This window comes from Natrix helvetica, assembly GCF_964273705.1.
Source record: "Natrix helvetica genome assembly, chromosome: 5".
NCBI classification, from domain to species: Eukaryota; Metazoa; Chordata; class Lepidosauria; order Squamata; family Natricidae; genus Natrix; species Natrix helvetica.
In genome coordinates, this window is record NC_138551.1 from 61,851,271 (window position 1) to 61,863,286 (window position 12,016).

The 12,016-nt window shown below is 36.1% G+C and overlaps 1 protein-coding gene across 1 annotated transcript in view; it reads right to left on the bottom strand.

The window, feature by feature from the left end:
- Positions 1-10,768, bottom strand: part of EIF3A (eukaryotic translation initiation factor 3 subunit A) — a 40,857-nt gene extending 30,089 nt beyond the window's left edge. The window contains exons 1-9 of the mRNA XM_081955208.1: positions 10,610-10,768; positions 6,066-6,256; positions 5,584-5,720; positions 5,310-5,473; positions 4,847-5,046; positions 3,674-3,882; positions 3,153-3,324; positions 2,816-2,920; positions 95-193 (exon numbers count right to left, since the gene is read on the bottom strand). Coding sequence (XP_081811334.1) covers positions 95-193; positions 2,816-2,920; positions 3,153-3,324; positions 3,674-3,882; positions 4,847-5,046; positions 5,310-5,473; positions 5,584-5,720; positions 6,066-6,256; positions 10,610-10,658 — 1,326 coding nt within the window. The 5' untranslated portion in view covers positions 10,659-10,768. The remainder of the gene's footprint in view (positions 1-94; positions 194-2,815; positions 2,921-3,152; positions 3,325-3,673; positions 3,883-4,846; positions 5,047-5,309; positions 5,474-5,583; positions 5,721-6,065; positions 6,257-10,609) is intronic.
- Positions 10,769-12,016: the final 1,248 nt, after the last annotated feature.

Genomic DNA, 12,016 nt, shown 5'->3' on the forward strand with positions numbered 1-12,016 from the left:
ATACATAAATTAATATGGATATATTAAAGATGCATAGTGAAAAACATTTACAATTACAATTCAATATTTTAAAAGTATTGTTTTACAACCATACCTGCTGAAGTAGTCTAAGGATGGTGTTGTTTTGCAGATGAGGAATATATAATTGCAATTCTGGCTCTTTCTCAGATTGATCTCTTACCCAGTTTAAAACCTGCACAGAACCAGTGAATTAGCAAATGGTAGTAGGGTTGATTTAGACAGTTATGTTTTTCTCACTAGATTACTCAAACTATTTCTTTCCAATAATGCACACATATTACAACAAAAGTGAAAAATCTGTAAATCTTGGCCAGATTATCGTTTGTGCAAATATATGTATCATTCTTGCTCTTTCGCTTACACACAAACACAAGGGGGAGAGGGGGGGGGAAGAAGTGGGAGAGCAAATGATACACATATGATGCACTTGATATGCTACAACTGCTCTCTCAGTAATATACGGGAACATGCCTAGAAATGAAAATTAATGCAAACTGAGACAATCACTGAAAAATATGCATAACATTTGTTAGGAAAAAAAGCACTTATAAAGTCACAAATATTAATTAGTTCAGTGCTAACAGTAATTTCACTATTTCAACAAGTTTGAATGTGTTTAACTATTATTGACAATGAATATATATATATATGTATGTATGTATGTATGTATGTATGTATGTATGTATGTATATACACACACACGATACACATTATCATAATCTATTAATTAATAAATCTAAAAAAATACTGTATTCTGCAATTGTGAAGGACTTCTGGATGTTAGAAGTGTACTGCTGAACAAAAGATAACTGCTATTTCCATGAATAATAAAAAACATAAAATCTTGCAATAGTTTAACCTCTATCAATACAGTGAAGAATAAAAGGCTTGCTCTGTTTGATTCAGTACCAACTGTGTAAATGCAAATTCATCTAATATTTCATTAATTAATAAATACTTATAAATGGTATGCATATTTTTTTTAAAAAGGTACTTTTTTAGAATGAAAACATATTGAAGAATTGGTAACAATGAAGACTGTTTCATTTACAGGCTTTTTAAAAGAAAATCTTATCAAGCAATACCGTATTTATCGGCGTATAACACACACTTTTCCCCCCGAAAAATAGGGGGCAAATCATGTATGCGTGTTATACGCCGATATAACATTTTAATGCGGCTCTTCTGTGTGCCGGGCGCCCGCTCCCCTCCCTCCCACTGTTCCAAGGTGCGCGGCTGCGCGCCCGCGCAGGTGGCAAGAAAACACGGCGCAGCAGGTTCCAACTGCCGCGCAGTGCTTTCTGCTGTCACAGGCGCCGGAGGCTGGGGAGGTCCTTTGCAGACGGCTAGAACTGGCCGCCCACAAAGGACCTCCCCGGACTTGTTTTGGTGAGCGCGGGGCGACTGACACCAGGAAAGCAAGCCCGGGGAGGAGGTCCTTTGTGGGTGGCCAATCCTAGCTGCTTGTGCCCGGCGCTGCAGCTAAAGTAAAGCCCCTGCCGCTACCGGAATATCTGCTGCCGCCTCCTCCTCCTCTAACAGCACCCGACGCTGCGGCAGAGGTGAAGCCGCCAAAGCTCCCGCCGGCGCCCCCGCCTATGGCAGCGGCGCCTCCCCCTCCGTTCGGAGCACCTGAGTTGGGCCCACGTTACCCTGCCCTCTCCTCCTCTGCTGTGCTTTTGAGGAGCCATGAGGCCGCGGGAGCCAGTAGGAAGGAGGAATTCTGGGAGTTGAAGTCCACAAGTCTTTAAGCTGTCAGGTTTGAAGACCCTGGGTTTTTTCTTTTTTCTAAAGGGTTAGGGGTGCAAGGGTCTTGCAACTTGACAGCTTTAAGACTTCCATGCTTCAAATGCCAGAGTTCCTGAGCCAACAGGACTGGAGGAGGAATTCTGGGAGTTGAAGTCCACAAGTCTTCAAGCTGTCAGGTTTGAAGACCCTGGGTTTTTTTTTTCCTAAAGGGTTAGGGGTGCAAGGGTCTTGCAACTTGACAGCTTTAAGACTTGCATGCTTCAATGCCAGAGTTCCTGAGCCAACAGGACTGGAGGAGGAATTCTGGGAGTTGAAGTCCACAAGTCTTCAAGCTGTCAGGTTTGAAGACCCTGGGTTTTTTTTTCCTAAAGGGTTAGGGGTGCAAGGGACTTGCAACTTGACAGCTTTAAGACTTGCATGCTTCAATGCCAGAGTTTCTGAGCCAACATGACTGGAGGAGGAATTCTGGGAGTTGAAGTCCACAAGTCTTAAAGCTGTCAGACCCCTTGGGGTTTTTTTCCTAAAGGGTTAGGGATGCAAGGATCTTGTAACTTGACAGCTTTAAGACTTGCGTGCTTCAAATGCCAGAGTTTATTGAAACTAAAAACAGTGTACCATCCTATGTATTTTCAGTTTTAAAAATGTGGCTCTCAAAATAAATTTCAATCGTGGTTTTGGCGAGATTTGGCTCAGTTGAAAAAAAAAGGTTGCCCACCACTGGTATACACCATATACACCGCCGATATAATGTACATACTTCAAAGTTCTTTATTTGAAATTTAAATTTTTTTCCTGAAATTTCCCTCTTAAAATGAAGGTGCGTGTTATACGCCTGTGCATGTTATACGCCGATAAATACGGTATATAGGATCAATATGAAACTTAGCCCAGGTTCACTGTTGTGAGATGGGAAGCTGTATAAGTTAAACAATGGGAGGGAATCATATAATAAGATCTAACACCTTTTTTTACACAGTTCAACTTAATAAAAAAAATCATTTACTATAAACCATAATTTGCATTGGCATCTGTCTTAAAATCTTACCTTGCATACGCGGCCACATAACTTTAGTGGATGAAAATCTACCTCAAGCCAGTTATAAAGCTCTTTTACCTCTGGGACGACATACTGAACTACATTAAATCTCACCTATGAAACATGAATTAAAAACAATTGTTAACACTTTTTTCAGACGGGGTTTCATACACATGCAGGCACATTTGAATACTTAAGATTACAATACATTGGTATCGATATTATGCATATTCTAATTTATAAGTAATTCAACATCTCTATATGCTGGAAGGGCTAAAATGTCACTTACTGCAAATAACGCCTGCATAACATAAACTAGCAACATAAACATGTTTATGGAACATACCATATCATTAATAAGAGAAATTCGATTAGGTGGAGACTGAAGTCCTAACAATGTTGCCAATCGGCGTTGCTTTTCAACAATTATGCCATCCATGTCCAAAAGCCGAGCAATATCAGTTCGTTCAGGAGTTATTGGAATTGACAGAGTAGCCAAAAGCACCCTTGTTGACATCCTACAGACAAAAAGGAAGAAATAAGATAATTTGGGATAGGATAACTATTGTTTACATTTAAACAGTTAAAAAAGCATCTTCCACTCTCCTACCTCTATATTTCTTTAGCTAAAACAATGTACTCATTATGCCAACAATCTATTTATTTCTCTCCTTCAGCCATACACCCTTTTATCTTTTTGGACCTTCCTGAACAACATTAGGTATATGCAAGGAACAGAGCAGGAAAAATTCCATTGTTGCTTTATAAAGTCCACTGAAATAATATTGAATATAGCTAAATGAAAGTTCAAAACTGCTATTAATGATTTCAAAAACAAAATTGGCCCAAGCCATGGATTTTTCCCACCTCTGCATCTCCTCTTGCGTGAGATTTTTTCGCATTTCTCTTGAAAGATGATAAAGACGGTGAAGTGTAGATGCATGAAAAAGAGCATTTCCTGATTTCCAAAATACAGTAGAAACTTTGTGGTAATAATTTGCCATCAGCTGGGGCTTTGGTGGCTTTTTGGATAAGGAAAATAGCCCATGTATATCTTCCACAGCTTTGAAAGCTTCCTAAAAAAAAACTATATGTCAAATTACCACAAGAAATTTTTTTAAGGAATACCACACACTGAAATCTAATAGACCTATTTAATATACATGTGTTTATTATTACTACTTGAATCTAAGCACATTTATTTGGAAAACCTCCATTATAAATACATTGTACATTCATTTATTTTTAGCACTCAAGCTTGCACCTAATTCATCTCATCATTGCCTTAACTGTTGAATCATCAACCTCAAATTGGGAAATATATTGCAGTCTCTCTCACAGTATTCAACTGAATAGAGCCAATTTGGTCTAGTGGTTAAGTACCAGGCTGAAAAGGGAGACCTTGAGTTCTTGCCCCACCTCAACCTCAAAAGTCAGTTGGCTGACCTTGTGCCAATCATTCTCTCTCAGCCCAATTCACCTCAGAGGGTTGTTGTTTTGGGTAGAATAGGAGGAGGAAGATGTGTTGGGTGTCTGCCACCTTGAATTATTTGTAAAAATAACTCAGGATTGCTTCAGTAACTTGGGAGCCTGCTTACTGTTTTCTTAGTATTTTACTTCCGATCACTGTGATCTCTTCCCCAGTCATCTTCTGAGTCCTCCTTCCCTTTTCTCTAAAAATTCTCCACTGTCCTTTCTCCTCCCATTCCTTCCACAGCCTTTTTCCTTTGCCCTAGAAACCATGCCTTCTTGATTTACATTTTGGGAAATCTAAACAGCTCTTGTATTGAAAATGGCTCAAATCTGTTTCCAGGATCTACTTTTGAAGAAGGTGCACATGCTAAGTCTGAATATATATCTTAGTCGGGCACCTGAATTTGTCTCAGATCAATTCTAATCATTAAGTAGAACAGGAATGGATAGTAAAGCGATTTCAATAGCTAATTAAAATGGCTGAAAGCATAAAATGGAATTTAAAATTAGATGAAAACAGAAAGTGAAGAAATATGATAATGCTTTGATATTGTATTAAGTATGTACCTGCCACAACTCCATGCTGATAGCACTGTCCAATTGTACAAGCCTAGTTTCCAAATGCATTGATTGACTTTCTGGATTATTGAGGTTGATTGCTGTACTTTGATTGTGATGACGCTGAATTTGACCCAAATGCATTCTTAAGTTGTCACAGAGTTTACGAAATTCAGCCTTACGAGTATATTGCAAACAAAACTTGAAAGCTGCAAGATTAAATTATTCCAAATTGATATTTTAGCACTTATGAATATGCTAAAAATATTACTGACATCAATCACCTGGAGAGTGTTATTTCTTCCACTTATTCTCTTAATAAAAAGCTAGATTTTTCTCTTAAATTGCATTGTTAAAATATTTAACAGGAAAAGATTATAATTCATTGTTTAAAAGAAAAGGTAGTTCTATCAGACACTGACAAACTCTCACATATTTATTACACAAAGATACTGAAAAGTTTAAATGTTACCTTGCTGGGCAATATCATGATAGAGTCTCTCCACTCTGGAATTGTTTCTGAGAAGATCCAAACACTGCCTGTATGATTCCCACAGAAACTTAACCCACGGAGTCAAAAGTAACCGATCAGTACGATCTTGGGTATCTTCCCCACTTACAGCACTTAAGAGAACACTAAGAAACAAACAGTATTTTATATTGTATAATTAGATATTTTATCACATTATTCTTCCTTGTTACAACATATTGAGTAGTAATCAAGAAAAGGTAAGTATCACTTTTACCTTTCTGGAGTCTGGATATTATCAAGATCTTCTATGTCTAGGACCATCTGTTGAGATTCTTCTTTAGCAGCTTCAGTTTTTTCTTCTGCTAATTTTAAATAAGCTCGTACTACATCCTCCAAGGACTTAATATTCACCTGTATCAAAATCAGAAGAGCTAAAGTAGCTTTTCTTAATCAGGGACAAAATCTATGTAGGAAATTCAAATTTGAATAAAATATGTTAACTTCATATAGTAATAAATAAGAGAGTGAAAGCCTTGTTCTATTGTTCAGGTTCCAAAGAAACCTATTAATAACAGAAACCAAATATAATATGAAGTATATCTACCTAGATGAGTCCTAATAAGTTATTCTTCAAATGATCGTATGATGTAATAAATTACCAAAGATATATGTTCCAGAACCTCTACCTGTATTTGTTATTAAAATGCTGATATATATTTTCTAATTATTAGTATAATTAAAATTTAGAAGTTTTACCTGCTGGCATATATTCTTGTATTGATATAATCCTTCTTTTGCCAGGTGGCTCTTCCGTAGGTCCACACACAATTCTAAGTATTTTAGCATAATTGGTTCGTGGATCTTTTGCCATGTTCGATGTTTTTTACTTTTCATAACATCATACAGAACATCAAGAGCAGGTTGTTTTTTCCCAACCTCAAGAAATTCTAGAAAAATAAACAATGGTTAATGCTCAGTTCCATTTAAGATTACTTATCTATTTTTAAAAAAAATTAAGCTATAAAGGAATCAACTGCTATAAATGATTAAGGCTTATAAACAGCACTAGGCTGTTTATAAAAAGTAAGAATCAGTTGTAAGTAACCAGCATAATTACATAATTATCATAGTTATTTAAGATGTTTAAATATTGCTTTATTAATTGTATCAATTAAATATTGTTAATTTGTATATAATTTTAAAGGAAGGAAATAAGAAGGAAGGAAGGAAGACAGAATAAACAACTTTTAAAATTCAAGATATAAATTATCCTAACATTTTCAGAAAAATTTTGAAGCTCCAAACTATTCATAGATATCTGTAGGTTGACAGGTGAAATAATGTTCATGACTGGATAAACAAATTGGGGAATAACTACAAATTCCAAGTTTCAAAGAGATTTCAAGAAGCTGATTCTGAGAATGCTTTGTTTACATTAACCTTTAGTGCAGGTCCTATTTTGAAAGATAGAATCTGAGTGCAAGCAAGCTGAATCTCTGCTATACAATGACACCTGAATTTTCATTCTCACTGGGATCAATTTTAAACAGCCCTTCTTTTTTGGTTTGAAAATCAATTTGATGAAGAAACAAAAGAATATGTTGCTAAACATTATTATTTCCTTTCATTTCTGTTACACAGTAATCCCTTCTAATCACTCTGGATGATTAAATTTGGGGATTGAGATAAGGTGAAATCTACCTCTATTAGAGGTTTCAGTGATGTTTGTTACTAAAATTCAGCATTTCGTATTGGTCTGACAACACAAGAGGGTCCCCAAGACTCTCTCAATAGTCTACAAAATCAGAATTATTTGCCAGATATTAAAGGCACTAATATTGTTTTACATAATTCAATAAATATGCTATGAATCCATCAATTTTAATTGGTAAATATTGATAAATATAATACATACACACAAAAGCACTTTGGGGTCCTCCATAAATTTTACAAGTAGCAGAAACCCTGAAAGCAATATGTTTAAAGAACACTGCAATACGCCATTATATCCTTTTGATATGTTCTGCAAGGTTTATCGTGGGAGGCATATTATAGTACTTCCTTTTTTCCCTGACCAAATGGAAGAGTTGGCATGCATGAGAAAGTGAGCCCCAGACTCTTCCAGTGTGTGTTATTCTTCATATATGTCTTGCATGTTCCTTTAGCTTCCTCCGATTTTATAATTTTGGGTACTCTGTTTTTTGTACTTTGTTAATTAAAAGAAAAAGAAAAAAATATCATCTTAGCATTTTTAATTTGAAATTGACTGTTGTTGGCAGACTAACAAATGTAGAAATAGATATTATAAATTGAAAAACAAAAAAAAATTAGTCAACTGTCAGAATATATACTTTTCTGTCGTTATTATTAGTATATTGTTTTAAAGTAGATAAAATTATATCTTATTTTTATGGGCTTCTATGGTTGAGGAAAATGCACTTAAATTATTTTATTTCATACAAGAATTTAAAATTAAAATTAAAAGTTATCCGTTGACTTTTTTTTATAGATTGGATCAGTAGCAGTGTAGGCAAACATGTTTCCTATGTTTGCATAGATATAATGAAAAACTGGGAAGCAAAATTTGCTATGAATTTTTATTTTCCTTAAGCAGAATACTTAGAACTTTCAATTAATATTGTAAGTGTTGCATCAGAAATTGATTAATGTATAAAATAATTTCCAATTCAGCTCCATTCAAATGTTTGTCATGTTGGCTGAAGATAATGGGGCCTGCAGTTGAATACATTGTATTGATTGGGAAAACTAACAGATACATACACAGGCAGTTTTTCTTCTTTTTTTTATAAAATTTAACAGGAATAATGGAACAATCCTATAAAATAACCTTCAGAAAATAGGCTATATAGACTACTGTTATAGTTAAACTTAATGTCCAGGTATATTTCCTAGTCTCTATAATTCCAGTGCTGTCTAATTACATGAGTTAAGTACAAAGATTGTGTTACCCTTCTTCGTTTTTCTAAGATTTTATTATCTGCAATTCATAAGCCTGACATTTTGGTAAAGTTTTCATAGCATGCTAAATCATGTCTACTAAACCATATTTTGATCAGACCACACTAAATTGGATAAATTCCACAGCATACTAAATAATTAATCTATGGCTTGCAAACAGAATGGCTGGATACAGATAATTCACAATGCCCAGTCCAAATCCTCCCTCTGTTTTTAAATTCCTGTAATCCCTTAATTCAGAGTAGAATCCAAACTAATTGTTATAATTTAGAATGTTGTATTAATCAGGCTTCACCCTCTAGTATTGAATGTATGTGTAACCTGTGTAAAGTTGCAGTGTTATGTTCAGTAAGAACATGTCTAATGAATCAAGAATTGTAGAATTGGTTTACCCTTTTGCACTTGTACTATGATTAAATTATATTAAACAGGATGAATTTCCTTATGAATAAGGCACACTGAATTCTTTATAAAAATGCCCTAAAGTAATATTTAAACAAATATTGTTCTATAACTCTCTTGTGCCAAATAGTGTAATTTACATGTTGTTAGACTGTTTATATGCTGTTATACCATTAGTATATTGATAGAGATGAACAATACATAGTTCAAATTTTCCAAGCCTATAAATTTCTAAACAGCTGTTCAGAAATGCCAGACTATGATTAAAAATTTGGCAAACGTTGTTCTAGTTAAGTTTCCATTTTATTTTTGTCACTCTCAGTCCAACTGACCTCACATGGTTGTGGAGAATATAGGAGGAAGGAGAATTAGACAAATTTGCTGCCCTGAGTTATTGATAAAAATGACAGAATAAAAATGAAAATAAGATGCCCTTGATTTAGATTCAAATGCCAAAATTTATCCATACCTATACCCTGTATGCATATACGTGTAAAATCTTTTTCACCATTTTTCAACTATGGCTTGTCATCAACATATTTTATTGTGTGGTACGGTGTGTTGAAGATAAACAGGAAATATGGAAGTCAATAACTTTTTAATATTAAACTGCTGCAATATGTTATATCTAAATGATGTATCTTGTACAAAAGGTAGGTAAAAGGACTGAAAATAGAACCATACAAACGTATTTATGGCATTATGTTTCATCAACTCTTTCAAATGAAATTCAAAATCTAACTGAATTTTGTTTTGTAACAGATGTACAATAGATTTTGGCAAATGACTATAATTCCATCAAATTACAATGAATACTTACTTTGATAAACAATTTTTACAAGTTCTTTAATTTGTAAAAGTGCTTATATCCCAATTAAAAATATACATTAAAAGGAGTGTTCGTATCCCTATATATTAATACCATGTGTGGTTTTACTGAAATGTTCAGGTTGCCATATAAAACACTCAGAAGAGGGTTGGGGAAATATGATGGACATGAATTCTATTTTAAAGAGAGTTAAATATTAAAACGTTTTGCAACAGTGCAATAAATAAATAAATACGAATACACTGAATAATTGTCCCTTTGAACTAGTCTTGAGATTTCCAGATGGTTATCCTACTGGCTTTTCTACTGGAAATCAAGAGTTGTTCTTTAAGTCTCAATGTGTCAGCACTTCTTTATAGCAACTCTAACGAGTTTTATTTTAATTACATATATTAAGCAGTTATTACTTTTTGGACTTGAAATGTGAGAGATAAGGAAAAGACAATAAGACTTGCACGTTCTGTGTTTATAACTTTTTACCTTTAATCAGGCAAAGACTAAATCTGGAAAAATGTGCTCAATATGTTTTCTGATATAAATCAGTTTCTAGAAAATAGGAACAAGTTTTAGGGGCTACCAGAAACATGAATTGTGAATATATCCGGTGGAAAGCATATTTTAATAGGTCGTCCGTTGAAACTTGCACTCCATAACGAAGAAGGGGGGCGGGGGGGGGGAAATCGACCTGAGTAAAGTGTGACCAGCACAACGCGGCGGTCTTGAGAGACAGCCGTAGTTCATGCTTGGCTTTTATTGCGACTTATGTAGAAGAGGAAAAATGTTCTCTTGTCCTCGTGGCCACGCTCCCAATGCAAATTTTGGGTAAAAGGGCAAGTGGCAACGACGCCTGAAGGACAAAAAGGCTTAATTTGTTAAAATGGTTCGTGGGATAGACGGCCTCGTTCGCTCCTACTGATAGCTGGCAGTTCGCGCTCCCCAAGCAAGGAAGCGGGGGAGTGGCCATGAGTCTAGTGGCACCTTAGGCCTCAATCCCCGTCATTAAGGCCGGCCGGAGGCGAGACGAAGACGAAAAAGAAACGGAGGAGGCCTCTGCCTTCATAGAAGCGACCCTTCAGAGCTTCGCACTCACCGTTCGCCCGCTTCAGGGCGTTCTCGGGCCGCTGGAAGTAGACCGGCATGATGGCGACGGCTTCTCCTCACGCGGCAACGAGCCCTAAGGAGCGCCCAGTCAGACAAGCAAGCGAGGCCGGAAAGGGGAGGCGTCACGTGACGCTCACGCAGGAAAGTGCCCGGAAGAGAACCGATTAGACGGCCCCTCTGTGGAAACCCCGCCTCCAGTTAAGTGTGCGCATGTGCGGAAAGTTCAGGTTGTCTCCCGGAGTGAAGGCTAATTCAAAAGGCGAAGAAAGGAATGGTGCAGCTCTGAATTTTATCTTCATTTTCAGAGGGCGTTTGCTTGTTACTTTTTACTTAGTGGACTTGGGCTGTCAGACTCCTGAATGAAAGATAACACTACAACAACATAGTACGATTGACTCGTGGCGGGCGCGACGTGCAATATGTTCACATGATGCAATTGGACTGGGTGTTTATTAGCAGGATTCACTGGGCAAGGGATTTTTTGTCTTTCACTTTGAGTTGTATTGTGTTGGGGTGGGGGGTGCACGAAGGGAGGGTCAGCCAATCTCATTGTACACATATACTCTTGACAATAAAAGTTTGAATTGAATTGGCTTCAGAATAATTGCCCTGGATATTATTATTCAGAATTGTGTCTCCGCATGCCTTGGGATCGGCTTCTTCCTAAAAGTTGTTTCGTGTTATGGACAGACGACTTAACCTGCTTTGGCCTAGGCTAGTGTCTATCCTACCATTTACCAGCATGGACAGGGAACAGGGCTGTGGTTCCTATACAATAGACTAGTCTTATTAACTAGACCATGAAATGCTGACTCAGAGCTAGGAAAATCCAAACTGAAAGTTCTATTTTTCTATGAAAGTCACAAAGGCTGGATATTACATTAATCCTTGTTTAGCCACTGAGGTGCTGTATGCAAACATAATTATGGTTTATAAAATATGAGTGATTGTCTAGTTCTAGTATATTTGGTGAACCAGGCCACATGACAAGAAATCAGTTAAGCCATGCTTTTTAAATTTCTTTAAGAATTAAAGAAGGGTTTCATTTTTAATTTACTATGTTGCACAATGGTCACCAATAACTAAAATTTCCTTTCCAGGATTGCACTCTGTTGCAAAAAAGAATCATTCCCATAATTTAATTTTCAAGGTGGTATAATGTATCTATTTAAGCTACAATTTAACTACATCTAGTGAACAAATCTCAACTATCTGTGGATAATACTTAATCAAAACAGTAAGTTCATGACTTAGTTTTCTGGATGAACCCAGCCACAAGATTGAAGAAGTTAATACCTCATTTGTCTGATTATGTGTTTCAATGCAAATGAAACTCATTAGGATCATAAATCAGGGCTGTCAAGTGTACAGAAAGTCTACTCATATTCAACAAAAA